This window comes from Manacus candei, unplaced genomic scaffold (assembly GCF_025592945.1).
Source record: "Manacus candei isolate 608988 ecotype Guabito, Panama unplaced genomic scaffold, ASM2559294v1 h1tg000078l, whole genome shotgun sequence".
NCBI classification, from domain to species: domain Eukaryota; kingdom Metazoa; phylum Chordata; class Aves; order Passeriformes; family Pipridae; genus Manacus; species Manacus candei.
This window is the reverse complement of record NW_026138126.1, coordinates 1,721,457-1,741,306: the sequence shown is the minus strand read 5'-3', so window position 1 is coordinate 1,741,306 and position 19,850 is coordinate 1,721,457. Positions and strand designations below refer to the sequence as shown.

Sequence of the window (19,850 nt, the reverse complement as noted above, 5' to 3'; positions counted from 1 at the left end):
GCTGAGGGCGAGGCCACGCCCCCGGTGCGACCACGCCCCCCGAGCGGCCACGCCCCCCGCCGGCTCTGTCAGCCGCGCCGCGCTCTCTGCCCACGCCCACTCCACTCAGGCCGCGCCCACGCGCGTGGCCACGCCCCCAGCGGCCCCTGGCGCGCGCTCGGCTCGCCGATCTCCAGCCGCGCCCCCGACCCATGGACACGCCCCCCGGATGGGCGGACACGCCCTCTCGCCCCGCCCCTGCTGGCTCTGCTCGCCTCGCCCCCTCTCTAGACACGCCTCTGCCCGCCCTGGACGCGCCCCTCTCCCACATGACCACGCCCCATAGCACCAGGGCAGCTGCTCAGCCCCGCCCACTTTGATTGGGACACGCCCCTAGAGTCATCATGGCCACGCCCCCGCCCGACTGGCCACGCCCCCGACACCTCCTGGCCAGGCCCCTGCCCGCATGGCCACGCCCCCGTAGCCAGCCCTCCGTCTACACATCGCTCGTCAGCCCCGCCCACTCAATTAGGCCACGCCCAGCCCATCTGGCCACGCCTTCGCATGATCACGTACCAGAGCCCACCTGGCCACGCCTCCTCCCCGTATGACCACGCCCCCGAGCCTGCCCCGCCCACCGCTCCGATCTCCAGTCCCTCCTACTTTGACCAGGCCACGCCCACTCCACTCAGGCCCCGCCCGTGGGAGGCACAAGGGCCGGGGGGTCTCGCCCCTCATCCCATGGGATTGGAGTCACAGCAAACACCGACCCCTAAAGGAAAACCCAGCGCAGGAAGCGCTCGGAGTGTCCAATGCGCCGCAGGGCCTGGCCGAGAGGCCCGAGGGGTCCTGGGCTGTGTGAGGAGGAGCGCTGGCAGAGGGTTGGGGGTTCCTGCCCCTTCCTCGGCCCTGGGGGGCTCCCCAGGAGTGCTGTGTCCAGGTCTGGGCTCCTCTGGACAAGAAGGACATGGAGCTCCTGCAGCGAGTCCAGTGAAGGCTGTGAGGATGAGGAGGGGCCTGGAGCATCTCTCTCCTGAGGAAAGGCTGAGGGAGCTGGGGCTGCTCAGCATCCAGAGCAGACTGGGAGGGGCCCTCCCCCAGGCTGTGTCAGGGGCTGCAGGGAGGGGGCAGAGGACGGACCAGGCTCTGCTGGGGGGCCCAGCAATGGCACGAGAGGAACGGGCAGGAGCTGATGCCCAGGAAGCTCCAGCTGGACAGGAGGGAGAACTTCTTCCCTGGGCAGTGACCCAGCTCTGAACAGGCTGCCCAGGGAGGGGTGGAGTGTCCCTCACTGGGAATATTCCAGACCCCTCTGGATATAATCCTGTGCTGTGTGCTCTGGGATGGCCCTGCTGGAGCAAGGAGGTGGGACCAGGAGACCCACAGTGGTCTCTTCCAGCCTGACCCATCCTGGGATTCTGGGATTCATCCCCGCCAGTCACTGCTGCCCTTGGCCCCACAGGTCCCTCCCTGGGGACATGGAGCCCTCCATGGGGATGAGATCCTTCCACGGGCATGGGGATCCTTCCATGGGGATGGGGATCCTTCCATGGGAATGGGATCCCTCCGTGGGTAAGGGAACCCCTCCCTGTGTATGGGGATCCAGGTCCTCTGTGGGGTTGAGGGTCCCTCCATGGGGACAGGGATCCCTCCATAGGATTGGGGATCCTTCCGTGGGGATGGAGGTCCCTCCGTAGGGGTGAGGAACCCTCCATGGGGGCGGGGGTCACTCCATGGGTCTACAGGTCCTCTGTGGGGCTGGTGATCCCTCTGTGGGGCTGGGGGTCCCTCTGTGGGGCTGGGGGTCCCTCATGAGGTTGGCAGTCCCTCATGAGGTTGGCAGTCCCTGGGATGGGCCGGCAGAGCCCCCTCTCCCCCCTGCCCCTGGGTGTCGGCAGTGGCTGCACAGCCCAATTTTGGCCGTGTCTTTAGGGGGCTGCAGCTCCTCCTGCCACCCCCGGGCACCCTCTGCCCCCAAACGCCGTCACCCACCGGCCCGGGGGGCAGTGTCACTGTGGGGGGAGCTGGGACAGCTGGTGGGTGACCTGGTGGGTGACACGGGGCCTCGTGGGTGCCACCACACGGGTGGGCACCGAGCGGGCAGTTTGTCTTCTCCCTGCGCCCCAAACAGCCCTGTGCCCTCCCCGGGCTGTCCCAGTGCAGGGGCGGTGCCAGGGACGGGAGAGGAGCCGCTCTCCCACCCCACCTTCACCCCAGAGCAGCATTCCAGCGTCTGGGAGAGGAGGGGAACAACCAGAGAGGAGCCTGCAGACAGAAAGGAGCCGTGACCTTGCCAGGATCCGCCGGGACTCGGAGCCGCTTCGCCGCAGGGGAAGGAAAAGGATGGCCGGTGCTTCCAGGGCTTTTCCCTTTGTTCTCTGCCCTCAGCCCCGGCCCGGTTCGTGTTGGCCCCGGGCAGGAGCAGAGCCCGGGGGTGGGTTCTGTTCAGGAATAGCTGCTCCCAGCAGCCCCCACACGGACGGTTCCCTTTCTAAGGGAAAAAGGGAAAGGGAAGAGTTATTTTCATGGCAGTCCTTGAGGTGTGGAGAACATCCAGGTACGAGGGTGAGGAGGTGGCTGGGAAGGGGTGGCTGTGCCCCCCTGTGCTGTCGCTGTCCCCTGCACTGTCCCCCTGCCTCTGCTGGCACTGCCCGACGAGGGGCTCCCCAAAAACCTTGGGAAAAGCCCTGGGATTGCCCCAGCCCACTGTCACAGTGTCACTGTGTCACCAGGACAGGGCAGGCAGGGAAGGCCAGGCTGGGGGGGCAGCACCCGGGGCGTGGGGGACACTTACAGGTGAATTTGGCCCCCAAACTCCATCCCTGCAGACTGAGCTCCCAAGAATTTCTCCTCCTGACTTGGTTCAGCCTTAAAACTTTCATTTGGGGCAGGAATGACTTCTTCCTGCAGACCATGGAGAGTTTGAGGCGATTCCTTTACAACACCTTTAACAGGGAGCAGGGCTCTAACCCCCATCACTGCCATTGGTGAATCCTAAACCTTCAAATTCCCAGCTTTCCTTAGCTAATTCCTAAAGCTTAGAATTCCCAGCTTTCCTTAGCTAATACCTAAAGCTTCAAATTCCCAGCTTGGCATAGGTAATAACTAGAGCCTCAAATTTCCAGGTTTTGTCTTTTCTGGCTTTTGCAGCTCAGATTTATTTTTTTAATATATAAACGACGCCACCTCCTGTTTTTCCTGTTGTATTTTCCCAGGGAAGGAACTTTCCTGCTCCAGCTGCATCTCCTGGATGGATCCCTAAGGAATGCTGTGCCATGGGAGAGCTCTGAGAGGAGCTACTGAGTCCCAGTGTGGGTGGGAAAACAAAACCCCGGCCATCACATCCCTGATGGAGCTGCTGGTTTGGGCCTGATCCTCTTTTCCCCCATGGCAGCACTTCCAAGAGCTTTCTTCCCATTCCTGGCACTGGGAACACTCCAAGGGTTTCACATCCTGATGAGGTTTAACGAGGTTTTACTCGAGTTACATTAATTGTGATTTTTGTGTAAAGGGTTCTGGGGGGAAAAAGTGTGAAATTGGGGCTGTTCAGCACCTGGGGGTCCAACTGAAGTGCCCATTCTGGGGTGCCCATGCCAGGCTGCCCCGTGCCCAGGTGCCCATGTTGGGGTCCCCTGTCAGGGGGTGCCTGTGTTGGAGGGTCCTCACCAGGATTCCTGTGCCAGGTGCCCCTCCTGGGGTGCCCCGTGTTGGGCTGTCCTTGGTGGGACACCCAGGGTGAGGTGACTGTGCCAGGGTGCCCTGTCCCCCGGTGACACTACTGGGGTGCCCATATTGGGGTGCCCCCCTTGCAGTCCCCGGACTGCAGTGCCTGTGAGGGGGTGCCCGTTTTGGGGTGCCCGTTTTGGGGTGCCCGTTTTTGGGGTGCCTGTGTTGGAGTGTCTGTGTCGGGATTCCCATGTCAGGGTGCCCTTACTGGGGTGCCCATGTCCAGGTGCCCTGTTCAGATGGGAAGTTGGGGATATGTGACCCTGGGAAGGTGACACTGAGCCTGGCTGGTCCAGCATCACAGTCCTGAGGTCACCCCAAAATAGGGCACCCCACCACGGGCACCCCAATGTGGGCACAGGAATCCCGGCAAGGGCACCCCAAAATGGGCACCCCAATATGGGCACCTGAGTATGGGGAACTCCAGCATGGGCACCCCAAGATGGGCACCCCACCAAGGGCATCCTGTCATGGGCACCTCAGTTTGGGGATGGCAATATGGGCACCCCAATATGGGGCACCCAGGCACGGGTCAGCCCAACACAGGCACCCCAAAATGGGCATCCTGTCACAGGCACCTCAGTTTGGGCACCCCAATATGGGCACTGCAATACTGTCACCTGGGGACAGGGCGCCCTGGGTGTCCCATCAAGGACACCCCAATATGGGCACCCCAATACTGTTACCTGGGGACAGGGCACCCCAATGCAGCCACTCTGACCTGGGGCATCCCATCATGGGCATCCCATCAAGGACACCCCAGCACGGGGCACCCAGGCAAGGGTCACCCCAGCACGGAGCACCCCAAAATGGGCATCCTCTCATGGGCATCTCAGTTTGGGCACCCCGATATGGGCACTCCAGTACTGTCACCTGGGGACAGGGCACTCTGGGTGTCCCATCAAGGACCCCCCAACATGGGCACCCCAGCAAAGTCCCCTGAGCACAGACACACACAGACAGACCCTGTCACGGGCACCCCAATACGGGCACCCAGCACCCCCCGGGTGCCCTCGGGCGGGCGGTGGGTGAGCCCTGCCCTTCCCTGCCCCCTGTTTGGGGCCGGTGCCCCGCTCGGGGTGCCCCGGGGGGGTGTGCGGGGGTCGGGGTGGCCCTGGGGGAGGTGCCGGGGTCTGGGTGCCCCGGGGGGGGTGTGCGGGGGTCGGGGTACCCCGGGGGGATGTGCCGGGGTCGGGGTGTCCCGGGGGGGTGCCGGGGTCGGGGTACCCGTGTGTCCCCGCCCGTCCCCGTCTGTCCCCGCGTGTTCCCGCGAGGCGGCGCCGGTGGCCCGGGAGAGCGGGGGGGACACGCGGGGCCCGTGTCGGGGCAGGGACCGTTCGGGGCAGGGACCGACCCGCGTTCGGGCCGGGGGTGCCCCGCGAGGGGGTGAGCGGTGCCCCGGGGGTGCGGGAGCTGAGGCTGCCCGGGGGTGACGGTGATGGGTGACCCTGCTGGGTGATGGGGGATGGTCGGTGGGGTCTGGCTGGGGGTGATGGGTGCCCCACATTTGGGTGGGGGTGGTGGATGCTCACGGTGGGCTGATGGGTGCCCGTTTTTGGGTGATGGGTGCCCATGTTTGGGTGATGGGTGCCCGTTTTTGGGTGATGGGTGCCCATGTTTGAGTGATGGATGCCCATGTTTGGGTGATGGGTGCCCATGTTTGAGTGATGGGTGCCCCATGTGTTTGGGTGATGGGGTGATGGGTCAGTGGTGTCTCATTGGGGGTGATGAGTGCTCATGTTTGGGTGATGGGTGCCCATGTTTGGGTAATGGGTGCCTGGTTTTGGGTGATGGGTGCCTGTTTTTGGGTGATGGGTGCCTGTTTTAGGGTGATGGGTGCCCATTTTTGGGTGATGGGTGCCTGTTTTTGAGTGATGGTGCCTGCTTTTAGGTGATGGGTGCCTGTTTTTGGGTGATGGGTGCCTGTTTTTGGGTGATGGGTGCCCATCTTTGGGTGATGGGTGCCTGCTTTTGAGTGATGGGTGCCTGTTTTTGGGTGATGGGTGCCCATTTTTGGGTGATGGGTGCCTGGTTTTGGGTGATGGGTGCCCATCTTTGGGTGATGGGTGCCTGGTTTTGGGTGATGGGTGCCCATTTTTGGGTGATGGGTGCCTGTTTTTGGGTGATGGGTGCCCATCTTTGGGTGATGGGTGCCCTGCATCCAGTCCCACCCCCCTCCGTGTGTGGGTGGCGGGTGAGCTGTGGGCACGGCTGGTGTCCCCGTGGGCACGGCTGGTGTCCCCGTGTCCCCGTGGGCCTGGCACGGGGCGGGGCACGGGGCCAGCTGGCCCCGCGGGGACAAGGGACCCATTGAGGAGCTCCAGCTCCGTGTGCCGCGGGTGCTCCGGGCCCTGCAGGGGGGCGGGTCTGGCCCCGCTGCACGGGCAGCTGGTGCTGCAGAGTCCCCTCGTGCCCACCCACCCAGAGCCTTCGTCCCCCCACTGTCCCCACGGGAGCGGGGATGGAGCCTGAGGATCAACCCTCGGGGCTTTGGAAACGCCACGGCTGACACCAGCTTGGAATTGCTTCCCAACAAAGCCTGGTGGGAGTGGGCCCAGCCTGGAGAGAGGGAATCTGGGGAGAGCCCACTGGAGGGTAGGAAGGGCCCAGAGCCTGTGGGAAGCTGGGCACTGTGCCTTCCCCTGCCTGTGAAACATTGCTGGGGTGCCCCCAGCCCCGGCTGCTCCAAACACTGGGGGCAAAGAGGAGGGCAGAGGTGGGAGGCAGCAGCAGGGACCCCCAGCCCACCCCCAGGACCTGCTTTGGCCTCACTGTCCCTCTGCAGGGGCTGGGGTGGGGCAGAGGGTCCCTGCATGGCTCCAGGGGCTCTCTGGCACTGGGGGGTTGCTGTCACACAGCAGGGCTGCAGCACCGGGGGCTGAAGCTCCAGCAGAGCCTAAAAGTTGCTTTTCCTTGGCAAAGCAGAGCTGATGGGAACCTCCAAGGGCTGGGTGGGAGGGAATCACTGTGTTCCACTGGCAACATTCCCAGTAACTTCCATGGGGTTCGGGGCTGCCCCGGGGGGCTGAGCCAGGGATTTGTGTGCCATGGGCTGTGCCCGGCACAGCAGCTCCCCCTGGATTTGTCCGTGTTTTCCCTGCTGGATCTGGGGCTCTGGCTCCCCTGGGAGGGGATGGTGGCAGCGGCAGCCACACCTCAGCGGGGAGAAAAGCCCCAAACTGGGCTCAAATAGTGCCAGGACCAGACTGGGGACACCGACAACTGGGATGGGATTTATCCTGCCTGGATCTCCACCAGCACCAGCGTGGCCACGGCACTTCACCCACCCCTGGTCCTCAGCACCGACATCTCCTGCATCCTGAGAGGGAACTGTTGCATCACTTTGTTGTTGTGGCAACTGCAGGCAGAGCATTCCCGGGGAGATTTGGCCCAGGGAGCTGCTGGGATGGATGGAAAGGGCAAATGCTGCTCCCTCATGTGGAAGGGAATTCCCTGGTGCAATGCAGGATGGACCCCAGGAAATTCCAGCGGGGGTTGGAGAACTGCTCGGGGTTGTTCGGCACGAGGGGAAGGGAGGTTGTGCATGGCTGGGCTGGTTTGGGGTGTCAAACCTCCTGCTTTGTTCCACAGGACCATCAAAAGGCCAACAGGGATGGAAATGTGCAATTCCAGCTGGGGTTGAACAGCTGAACTCCATGAAATGAGGTGTGCAGAGCCTGGGGTTTATTGGTCCTGCCATGAAACAGTGCCCCAAAACTGGGTTTTGGGTGGCACAGGGAAAACCATCCCCGGGAAGCCCAAATTAGGAATGAACAGGAAGGTGTGGGCACCCAGGGCGAGGGGAGGCTTCTGCACAGCTGGGGCACCAGGGTGGGGTGTTGGAGCAGGGACCTGCCCCATCCCCGGGGCCGTGGACCCCCAGCATCCTGCCCTGCTCCTACAGGGGCTCCAGTTGGGATATTTAATGCCCTGGGAACAGACCTGCCTGCATTAACCTGCCTCGTGATTCTGACTTGTTGTTGTCAACTAAATTGGGTCAGCACTCCAGACGAGACACTGCCGAGGGGGAGGATTCTGGAGGAGCTGACGGGCACCTCGAGCCCCTCACCCAGCACAGCCCCACCCCGGGCCGAGCCCTCACCCTGGGGGGGGGGGGGGTTGATGGCCCCAGGAGCGTGGCAGGAGCTGACCCTGCATCCCGAGGGGAATAAACCAGTGTGGGATGAGCTCCAGAGGTGCCTCAGCACGTGGCTTGTGCAGAGAGTCCTTGGAGCATCGTTTTTCCAAGGATTCCTTGGGGCATTAGTGCCCTCCCTGCATCCCCCAATGCCCCCTGCAGCCAGGACCCCCGTTCTGGGGATCCCTGAGGGGCTGTGTGGGAGCAGAGCTGGGATGTGGGAGCAGTGGGGCAGGAGGGGCTGTGCCAGCTGCCTGTGAGCCCCTGCAGGGCTGTGCAACACTGCTTGGGCACCCACCAGGGCAAAACCCCTTCTCCAGCCCCCCAGGATCACATCCAGGGAGCTGTGCATTCCCACTCCTCCCTGTCCAACCTGCTTCACTTGGTGGTGGCAAAACCAATTCAGCTCTGAGTTGTTGCAGCCCAGAGCTGCAGCAAGGTCAGCACCCCAGGGAGGACATGGGCACCTCTCCCCCCACAAAGCTCCTCACCAGCAAAATCCAAGAGCTGGTGATTTGGAAGTGGATTCTTGACACTCTGGAGGGGCTGATGCTGCAGGTCACTGGTGTCCCTGGGAAATCCTCAGCCCAAGGAGCCCTGACAGTCCCTGGATGGTCCTGCCAGCTCCTGGAGGGTCCTGCTGCCGAGCTGAGCTGCAGGGGGGCACAGGGACGAGCACAGGGCTGAGAGGGAAAAGAATTCTGGAATGGTTTGGGTAGGAAAAGACCTTAAAGATCACCCAGTCCCACCCCCCGCCATGGGCAGGGTCACCTTCCACTAGCCCAGGTTGCTCCTTTGATCCAACCTGGCCTTGGACACTTCCAGGGATGGGGCAGCCACAGCTGCTCTGAGTAACCTGTGCCAGGGCCTCCCCACCCTCACAGGGAAGAATTCCTTCCCAATGTCCAATCTAAATTTCCCCTCTTTCAGACTAAACCTATTCCCCCTGGTGCTGTCACTACAGACAAAAAGGAAGTCCCTCTCTAGATTTCCTGTAGGTCCCCAACAGACCCAAAGCCCCAGAATCTCAGAGCAGTCCAAGGGCACAGGGTGGCTCCCAGCTCTCGGGGCCTCTCACATCTCTCAGGGGCCAGTTGAGCTTCTTGAACCGGCAGAAAACAGGCCACTGCCCTTCCTCACTTCCCTCTCTTCTTCCTAATGGAAAACTCAGAGAAATCAGTGAGAAAAGGACCTCCTGCTTCAGGCAGGTGCTTCAGAAATGACCCACTCGCTGCTACCTGCCAGGAGCCATCCGTGATGTCCCGAACTCCTGCACAGCAGCCAGATGGCTGGGACTGGGCTGGATCCACCTGGGAAATCCTGGAAGCTTCCATTGCTCTTTATTAGCAGCCCAGGAGCCTTCTTGGGCCACACAAGAACTTGGACGACAAAGTGATTAAAGACCAACCTAACGAACTCAAAGAGAATTCTTTAAATGGAGCCCGCTGTGCCTCGGAGAACTCCTGCCATGTCTATTTATTTAAATTTAATGGAATTTTTGTGGTAAGCTAATTAAAAATGAATTGATTATTTAAGAGGCAGTCAGAGCAGTTTAAGCACTGCTGACTTGATGATTTTAGTGTTTTCTTTAGAAAAGCTTTCCTAGTCATGGAGCTTTCTGCACGTACGGGCATTTGGAGGGGGAAGGATACAAAGAGAAGACTGGATGAGTTTGGAGGCATTTCTGGATGAGGGAGCAGCTGTGGGGACAGGGACGTGGCCGTGGGGACAGGGATATGGCCATGGGGACAGGGACATGGCCGTGGGGACAGGGACATGGCCATGGGGACAGGGATATGGCCATGGGGACAGGAACAGGGACATGGCTGTGGGGACAGGAACAGGGATATGGCCATGGGGACAGGGCCGTGGCCGTGGGGACAGGGACATGGCTGTGGGGACAGGAACAGGGACGTGGCTGTGGGGACAAGGACAGGGCTGTGGGGACAGGGACCCATCCCAGCCCATGGCCCTGTCACAGGGCTGTGTGAGTGCCCCAAATAACCAGCTCCTTGTCTCCACGGAAGGCAGAGACTCGTCAGGAAATGCGGGTGTTAAATAATGTACCAGCTCCTTTCTGACAATATCCTGCTCTGCTCCAGAGGCATCTCAGGCACGGGGCACCCCCTCCCACAGCACCCGGAGAAGGAGCCCGGCAGCCCAGACTGTGCCCCAGCCACAGTGCCAGTTCTCAGCCCAAATCCAGGCTGTCCCCCTGCCCTGCTGGGGTGCAGGGAGCCACATCCCAAAGGATTTGCAGAGGCCCCATGGAAGCAGGCAGCTCTGCCTGGCCCCGGAGCCTCATCCCAGCGCAGGAGGGGATGGGATGAGACCCCACTGACACAGGGGCACCCTGGGCTGGTGCCAAAGCCCGGCTCAGTGGCCCCCAACAGCCGGCACAGTCCTGGCTGGAGCACATCCTTCCTGTCCCTGTGCCCCAGGGCAGGGTGGCAGGTGACCCAGATGTCCCCACACCCCAGGGCAGGGTGGCAGGTGACCCAGATGTCCCCACACCCCAGGGCAGGGTGGCAGGTCACCCAGATGTCCCCTCGCCCACCAGGCCCCGGAAGAGGGCAATTCTCACCCAAAAGGCCGGGAGGGAGGAGGCTCTGCCCGATTTAATGGCCCAGCTGGGCACCTATAGACATGCAAAGGCCGTCGCTGCCGCAGTTGGCACCTATAGAAATGCAAACCGCTGTCCCGGAGCTCCTGCCGCGACACTGCGGAGCTCCCGGCGGTGTCGCAGCTCCTGAGCCCACCCAGGGCACTGCCCAGCGCGGTCCGTGCCCAGCCCTGGGGTGCCCCAGTGCTCCTGTCGGGTTACCCCGGGCTGTAGGGCAGCACTCCGGGCAGCACCTACATCTGCTGTGCTGGGTGTCTGCAGCCAGCGGACCCACCCCCGTGTCCCCCTGTCCCTCTGTCCCCGTGTCCCCCTGTCCCTCTGTCCCCGTGTCCCCCTGTCCCTCTGTCCCCGCGTCCCCCTGTCCCTCTGTCCCCGCGTCCCCAGCAGACCCCGGTGCACACACGGGGCTGCCTCGGTGCCATGGCTCGGCTCTGCCACGGGCTCTGGGTGCCCCATCCCAGGAAAGCTCCTCCTCCGAGCTGTGCAGAGCCCCCGGCACCACCTGGCACCCTCACCTGTGTCCCCACATGCCACCCCCCCACACACCCACCCACACAGCCACCCACACCCCCTGCCTGTGCAAACCTCCGTGTCCCTCGGGCACAGACTTTGCACCAGGAGCCACGTGGGCTTGGGTGGTTCTTCCAGTGAACTGTGACCCTCACACGGGTGTGCCAGCCCTGTGCTGTTACATGTGTGTGCCAGCCCTGTGTCATCACATGTGTGTGCCAGCCCTGTGCTGTTACATGTGTGTGCCAGCCCTGTGCCCTCACGTGTGCCATCCCTGTGCTGTTACATGTGTGTGCCAGCCCTGTGTCATCACATGTGTGTGCCAGCCCTGTGCCCTCACATGTGTGCCATCCCTGTGCTGTTACATGCGTGCCAGCCCTGTGCCATCACACGTGTGCCAGCCCTGTGCTGTTACATGTGTGTGCCAGCCCTGTGTCATCACACATGTGTGCCAGCCCTGTGCTGTTACATGTGTGCCAGCCCTGTGTCATCACACGTGTGCCAGCCCTGTGATGTTACATGTGTGTGCCAGCCCTGTGTCCTCACACATGTGTGCCAGCCCTGTGATGTTACATATGTATGCCATCCCTGTGCCCTCACATGTGTGCCAGCCCTGCACCTTCACACGTGTGTGCCAGCCCTGTGCCATGCCACAGGTGGGTGCTCCAACCTTGCACGGCCCTTGGGCTCTGTGTTCCACCCTCACCCTGTCACATGTGTGTGACACTGCAGCCTGTCCCTCTCCTGTGCCCATGTGCCACCCTCACGCGTGTCACACACGTCACACCACAGCCCATCTTGCTCCCGTGCCCATGTGCCACCTTCATCCTGTCACACACATGTCCCACCACAGCCTGTCCCTCTCCTGTGCCATGTGCCACCCTCATATGTGTCACACACATGTCACACCCAGCCCGGCCCTCTCCCGTGCCCATGTGCCACCCTCACACATGTCACACGCATGTCACACGCATGTCACACGCATGTCACACGCATGTCACACCCATGTCACACGCATGTCACACCCATGTCACGCCCAGCCCGGCCCTCTCCCGTGCCCATGTGCCACCCTCACGCATGTCACACACATGTCACACCCATGTCACACACATGTCACACCCATGTCTCGCCCAGCCCGGCCCTCTCCCGTGCCCATGTGCCACCCTGTCCCATGTGCCACCCTGTCCCCTGTCCCCGCGCTCCCCGGCGCGTCCCCGAGGCGGGGGGTGCGGGGGGGCTGCGGGAGCGCGCGCGGTGCGGGGGCAGCTGAGGACAGTGGGGGAGGGAGGGAAGGCGCGGGGGAGGGACCCCGCGGCCGCGCCCGCCCCTCTCTCCCCCCGCCCGCCCCTTCCCCTCCCTCCCGCCCTCCCTCCCCGCGTCTGTCGCGTCGCTCGGGCCCGGCCCGGCCCGGCCCCGGCGCCTCTCATTGTGCTTCGCCTCACGCCGGCCCAAGATGGCGGCGGCGCCCGAGAGCCCCGCGAGCCGCCAACGACAATAGAGGGAGGGCCGGGCCCGCCGCCCCCCGCCCCGCGCCCGCCGCCCCTCCCGCCGCCCCCGCCGCCCCCCGCACCGCGCACACGCCCCCCGGCCCGGCCCGGCCGCCGCACCCCGCCCCGGCCGGCCCCTCTTAGCATGGTGCGGGGCCGCCGCCGCCTCGTCCTCCGGCTGCCGACATGGGCGAGAGGCTGGAGCTGCGGCTGAAGTCGCCCGTGGGAGCCGAGCCCGCCGTGTACCCGTGGCCGCTGCCCGTCTACGTGAGTATGGCCCGGGCCCCGCACCTGCCCTGTCAGCGCCCCCCGGCCCTGCCCCGGCCGCGGCTCTCGCCGGTCGCTCCCCCGTCCCTCGGGCCCTTCCCGGGATCCATCGGGATGATCCCCCCCTTCCCTCGGCCGGGATGATCCCCCCGGGGTCGTCCCCCCCCGCCTCTTCCAGAGCCCTGGCCCCGGGTGCCGCCGCCGCTCGCCCTGGAAGTCAAATCCCCGATTTCATTTTATAATTGGTTGACTAAAACCGAAGGGCGGGGAGGAGGAGGACTGGTTAATGAAAAGTTTTCGTGTTTTCCCTTGAGCTGGGCTCGTGTGGCCGGGTAATAACCGGGGGCTGCTCGGAGCCGGGGTGGGAATGCGGGGACTCCGGCCGGGCAGCGGCGCTGGAAGGGTGGGTGTTCCCGGGTGGTCGCGGGGACCCCCGGGAGCAGCCGCAGGCTGGGAAGGAGCGGCGGCGAGCGCTGCTCGGGGGTCGGGAGCCAGCGCTGGGTGTCACAGGCTGCTGCCAGTCCCCCCTCCGGCCGTGCCCTTGGAGCTCCCCTTTTTATTTATGCCCAGCTCCGTTCCGAGCCAGCCGCAGCCCTCGTGCTCCCAAATAAAATGTCACTTGTCCTCGCTTACTTACCCAGCCGCGTTTTTCCCTAACTTGCCCGACTTTCCGCCGAGCCCGGGCGAGCGATGTGTGACCTTGATAACAATGTCCACGTTCGAATTAGTGACAATCCCACGGGAGCCGAAAGGCTCCGGAGGGTATTTTTGGATGCGTGTAGGCTCCCTATCAACCCCTGAGCGGTTTTTCGCGCCGCTTGTAGCACCTTAGCGAACAGTTGGTAAAGGAAAAATCTCCCCGTGTATTTTGCCCGGCCCGAGCACTGTTGATTATCCCTGTGTTCCAGGCTTTGCTGCGGTACGTGAGAACACGCCGGGACACACGGGCTGGGGCAGCTGATATTGCTGGTGTTGTTGCTCTCTTGGCAATCGCGAGGCGCCTGTGTGTGAACGATTAGAAATATCTCGCTCGTGGCAGGGGAGATGGCTGCGGGCTCGGACGAGCCCTGCGGAGCTGCTGCCGTGTCCCTGCCTCCCCGGGCGCGCTCCGCGCCGGCCGCTGCCGTGTGTGCGGGGCCGGCCCCGGCGGCGCTGGGGAGGCACTTTTCCTGTTTCCCTGTTTCCCTGTCAGCCGTGTTGGCGGGCGCGCGCTCTGCTCAAATTGTCAGAAACTGAAAGTACAGCGATGACCGGTTCGGGTTTTTCTGCGCGTCGCCAAATATTAACTCGTGTTCCCTCGGCAGGTTGTGCGAGGCAGAGGTTAAAGATTACACAGGATAGGGGTTAATCTGAGAGGGAGGGATGGTTTTCTACCTTTTCACAAAGATCCCTACAGGCTTAAAAAACGAAAAACCGACCCCCCACCCCCCTCGCCCTTTATTTTAAGGGTGAAACGTGTGTTTTGCAGCATGGGAAATGAGGATTTGGTTAATTCAGGAGAACTTGAGCAGCTGGTTCTGAAGATGGCAGAGCACATAGAATTTCTTCCCCAGGAGAAGAACAAATTCTGGGGAATTAATTTCTTCCTCTTAACCAGAAATGCGGGGGGGAGGCGATCCCCATGTGCCGGGAGACACCCCGAACGTCCTGCCCTTAAAGTGTCCCCTTCCCACTGCCAGCTTTTCCCCAGTCGTTCCGAGTGCCTGGTTCATCTGGAGCCCACCGATGTCCCCCCCTGCAGCTCTGGGGAGCAGGTCGGGCTGCGTGCGAGGGCACGCGTGCTCCGGGTGAACCCTGGAGCTTCGGGAGCAAATCCCTCTGCCCGTGGCCTGCTGACATTGTGCTCTGCTGAACTGCAGACGTGCTTCGCCGGCAGCACCGAGGCGGTTTGGTTTGAGAGCTCGGCTCTCTTTGACGTAAGCACAACATTTCTTAGTTTCACCACTCGTGCTGCTGTGTGGTTCTGAGCGAGCAAGGTGGGATACCTGAGTGGGGGGGGAAAACATGCTTCAGGTGGTTTTATTTAGCAGCGTTCTTGCAGTTTCCCGTTGGAAGTTAGGTGTGTTTTCCAGAGGGAGCTGGAGGGGAAGCTCAGGGTCCTGGCGGGTTATTTTTGGTGAGAGCAGCAGGACTGGCAGGGAATCATCTTTCCCAACATCCGAGGCTGTGTATTGTAAACCTGCTGCGTGACGGGTTCCGTGGGGTGATGTAACCCTGCCTTGAGTAACTTGGCTATTTTTATGCTCTTACTACATCTTAAATTAGCGGCGTCGGTGCTGCCGCGTAAAAGGCTGATCTCCCCTATTAATGGGTGCCTGCATTAATACCGTGGCTCTCTATTGCCGGGCTGCTGCTTATTTCTCGTGTAATAGGAAAAGTGGGGTCTCCTCAGACTGCTGAGCCCGCATAATAGCCCGGCTGCCGGGCTGGTTGGGACGCTAAAAGAGCCGGGGAGGCTGATGTGAAACATGTATTTCCCTGCCAGTGTAATTAGGGCCGTGGGAGGAGAGAGCGGTGGCGGAGCAGCTCCAGCCTCCCACTGGCTTCCACACAAAACCGAAAGTGCGGCTCTTCCCCCGCCTTCCGCCGGCCCGGGAAAGGCCGCGGTGCCCCGGGGAGGCCGAGCCGTGCCGGCCGTGCCACACTGCGATGAGTAAGTTGGATGGTGCACGGTGAGTAAGCTCTCCTCGTGACTCACGAAATATTTTCTGATGTTGACCTCTGTGTTGGTGACTGCCCCGCTTAATCAGAGCCGGAGTGAGTGTACTCCTTTGTGCTCCGCTTAACTCCTCCAGCCCCACGGACCTGCCCTGCCTTCTGCCGGGCTCGGCTTCTCAGAGACCACTGATATGGGATGAACGTTTTCATTTTGGTGCTGGCCGAGATACAGGCCAGATAAAGAAAGCATTTAGTTGAGAGTTAATGGGTCCAGGTGGTTTAAACAGGCTGCTGCCCGTGGGGGGGTGTTTGTAGTGGTACCTCAAATATTGCTGTGCACAACTCATTACTTACATCTGATGGAGACTACAGGTGAAGTCCTGTTTGGTCCTAAGACTTGAGATATTTAGTTTTTTTCCACAGAATTTTCCTTAAAATGGTTCATGCTCTTGTCTCGGACTTTTGCTGTAGTTAAAGCTGAATCTGGATTAGGTTTAAACATGGGGATTTTTTCGTACCACGATAAGCTCTGCCTGGTCTGTGAGGTGTCTCAGGTTGGACTTTGAACTCCTCTTGACAAGTTCCTGCTTAGAGTCCCAGCCTGCTGCATGTGGGGGAGGGAAAAAGGCCTGTAGGGTGCTGTGGGGGATTTGGGGTTTTTTTGTGTGTGGGTTTTTTCTTTTTTTTTCATCTGGATCAGCTCTACAGTTTGGTGTTACCCAGTTCTGCTGATACATCTGTGGCACGAGTGAGGGACTGTATGTACACAGAACTGAGCAACTGGAGGTTCAGAGCTGCTCAAGCTGATAATTGTCCCCAAAATCGATGTTTGCTGGTCTGCACCCTATTGCAACACTCGAGTTGGTGAATGTGGAAAAGCCTGTTTGCAGGCTGTCAGAGAGAGGACAGCAGGGCTCTTTTATCCCCTTAAGGCTTGCACTGATCACAGTCAGTGGTGACACAGTCAGTGGTGACACAGGGGACAGGAGGCACAGCCAGGTGGTGAGGGAGGGCCTGGTGGTGGCTTGGAGTGGCTGAGACACCGTGTCCTTCCCTGGCTGTGAGTGACTCAGTGCCTGTCACGGCCAATAGTGAGCAAGTCCTTTCAAGTTTCAGACTGAGGCATCTGCCCTCGCTGTGCTCTGTTCCCTGGTGAATGGCAATCCCCCAAAAGGTGACTGGAAGCCTCTGTGTGTGTCAGATCTCCATGTGTCCTGTTCCTCCCTCCCTGTTTGACTCGTGAAGGCCGAGGATTTGTGCAGTGACAGCCCCTGGCAACTCCTCCTGCAGCCCAGGCTGCTGGGGGGGGAGTCCCTGGGGATCCCAGGAGGGTCTTGCCCTGGGTACAGACTTATAGAATGGTTTGGTTTGGGAGGGACCTTAAAGCTCATCTCCTTCCACCTCCTGCCATGGGCAGGGACACCTTCCACCAGCCCAGGTTGCTCCTTTGATCCAACCTGGCCTTGGACACTTCCAGGATGGGGCAGCCACAGCTTCTCTGGGCAACCTGTGCCAGGGCCTCCCCACCCTCACAGGGAAGAACTTATTTATCTTCTACCATATTTACCATATGTTAATACCATTTTTTTAATCTTCTACCAGTTTTGTTCCCTTCCTCTTCCTCTGTGCCAGGAGGGGACAGTCCTGCTGATGTCACTGTGCACATCTTACCAGAGTCAGGTGCCTCTGCCCTGAGCTGCTCAAGCCTAAACCTCCAAATTAGCAACTGGGATGAGAAGTCTGGCTTGAATAATTCCTTGTTTTGTCTGTGTTCCTCCTTGTTGCTGCTGACTTTCCACTTGCTGCGATGGCAAGAAAATTCTCATTTTCTAATTGAGTGTTGTCAAAGCATCACCCTGCACTTGGAGAGGTGTGTGTGGCTGCTCCTGGCAGTAATGGGGTACAAACGTGGTACTGCTGCACTGTGTGCAGGTTGGGGGGTGCAGAGTGTGTCTGTGGTGGGTTTTTTTCCCTGTCTCCACTGTCCTGATCCAGCTGATAGCATTCTGTCACCAGAGGAATGTGCTGTGCAGGGAAAGCTCAAGGGCAGGCCCTGATAATGAAAATCACAGCCCAGCGGGGAGCATCACCTTTGAAATGAAAGATCAACAGGAGAGATGAATAACAGACCTTGTTTGGGAGTTTCATCCTTTTTTTGTGTGTGTCACTCACCTTTCCCGGGAAGTTTCTCTGATGAGTAACTTTCCCAGGCAGCTGGGCAGGTTGAGAGCCGTGGCACGGAGTTGTAGATCAATTTGGGAAGGTCCCAAATTGGAGCTAAATCGTTCCCTCGGGGCTGGAGCTGCTGAGGGTGGTCCGACGCCCCCTGCCCCTTGCCGTTTCCCCTGCACTCCTCCATCCCGTCCTCATCCATCCTCCGCTCCGAGCTGATGGAGAACAGCCTCAGGTTTTGCACGTGCCTCTCCTTTTCCCCGGGATGGGGTTGTGGCGGAGGGAGCGGTGGGATGTGCGGGGGGTCGCGGTGAAGCCCCCCCGAGTCCCGGCCGGCGGTCGGGAACGCGGCGCCCGCGGGACCCGCGTGTGGGGCGGCTCTGGGAACGGGATCGCTGGAAAGATCTGCGCTGGGAAAAAATGTTGCAGTGTTTGCAGAGCGCGGCCCCCCCGCCCTGCTCTGAAATGTGAGTCACCGCCTGCCCGGGGAGGGGGTGGCAGCGGGGAAACTGTTGCTCTGCCTTTGCCAGGCGAAGCCTCCTCACCCCTGAGTAATCGGCCAGCGATTCGGCGGCCGTGGCTGAGCTGAGGGGATTTCTCCGAGCTGGGAGATGCTGGTGATGCAGCTCGTTGGGAAATGTTTGTGGGGATGACTAATCACTTAGAGAAACTTCTCTAGTCAAGGAAAGGTCTGAAAGCATCATCAAACTTCTGATTTTTCCACACCCCTCTGCCCTCCCCGCTTGTAAAAACACCTGGAGTGGGGCAAAACTGGGCGATAATGACTCGGGAATTCCAAAAGCACTCGGGTTTCTCTCCTGCCCGGCAAATCTCCACAACCAAATGACAGAGTTGGCACAGTTGCATCATTTTCTCTGCCCGTTGTGCTCTCCCCAGAGCCACAGGGCCCCCAAATGTGCTCCTGGGGGGAGGCAGGCGAGCCCTGTGGTGGTTAATTGTGCAGCACGGTGGTTAATTGTGCAGCACGTGGGGAGCGCAGAAGAGCAGTTTCCTTCGGGGCTTTACCCTTTGAAGTATAACTTGCCCCGGGTGACAATCGGTGCTTGTTCAGTTCTCAGACTGGCTTTTGTTCCGAGCTCTGACCCGCTGGATACAAGATAAATCATGAGTTCACTTAACAGGCACTTTTCCCCCCAGTATTTCTGTCTGAAAAGTGGAAGCTGTTCTCTTGTCGTGCATCTCAAGACCACACTAGTCTTTATTTTTTCTTGTAACTTATTTATCTGAAAGGTGACTGTTGGAAGACAGAGTAGCTGTCCAAGATCACTTGCTTTTCCCGTGTTTTTTTTTTTCCATCAGTAGATGAGTGAGGATTAATGTGCCTGTTCTGGCCAAAGTTCCAGCTCAGACAATTCCAGTTTATCCACCCACAAACTCACCCATCAGTTCCAGTGGGACACAGCACTGGAAGCTCTCAGGGTGCCAAGGGAAGTTGGTGCCACCACGAGCAGCCCCAGCTCTTGTCCTTCCTGGCAGCCTGATTATCTATGGAGATGATTATCCTTTCAAGTCAGATATGGGACTGAATTGTGGCCCTCCTGGGAATTTAGGCAAAATATCTTACCTCTTGCTATGTGAGATTTATGGGGAATTTAATCACCCTCCCCAGACATCCATATGTCTATTTGGTTCTCTTCCTTCTTTCTTTTCCTCCTTTCACACTGACTTGTTTTTTTTCCCTTCCTGCTCTGAGTTAACCTTTAACTGTCTGATTAAAGCTTTGTACTGTAATGATCAACACAAGGACCAGGGGTGAGGGGTTTTTTTGTCCCTTAGTGTCTTTATCACAGATTGATAATCATAAAGCATCTCAACGTATTTTTGCTTAATTTATTTTCTCCTTCCTAGCAGAAAGATCCACAGAAGGAGGAAAAGTTCATATTGTGAACATAATATATTTATTTTCATGGTGATTATTAAAGACAAAACTAACTCTGAGGAGGAACAAGAAACAAAGCTGAATATACAGAATTGGCCACATGCTGCTATAGATATCAAGCTGAGTAGGGACTATTTTTAGAGCATAGGAAGAGGGTGAGTATATTTTGCAGCAGGAAATGATGGTTTCATAGATAGGTCCAGATCTGTGAATAACGACAGAGTTCCTGTTCAGAGTGTTTTGGTTTGTTTCATTTCACGAGTGAATGAGAGTCTTCTAAAAATTTGCACTGAAAGGACTTCTCAGTGTTGGATGAAAAATCTCAGGAGCTACTGAAGGCAGGTTAATGAAGCATTGGAAACTTTAGCAAACCAAACACCACAGAAAGTT

General features: G+C 59.8%; 1 protein-coding gene across 5 annotated transcripts in view; it reads left to right on the top strand.

Moving 5' to 3' along the window:
* The first annotated feature begins 12,255 nt into the window (after positions 1-12,255).
* DOT1L (DOT1 like histone lysine methyltransferase) overlaps positions 12,256-19,850 on the top strand; it is a 77,824-nt gene continuing 70,229 nt past the window's right edge. For 3 of the 5 annotated variants that reach the window (XM_051810569.1, XM_051810570.1, XM_051810568.1), the window contains exon 1: positions 12,256-12,730. In XM_051810569.1, the coding sequence (XP_051666529.1) occupies positions 12,650-12,730 (81 nt within the window). In that variant the 5' untranslated portion in view covers positions 12,256-12,649. The remainder of the gene's footprint in view (positions 12,731-19,850) is intronic. The other 2 variants (XM_051810571.1, XM_051810572.1) reach the window with 1 other exon arrangement.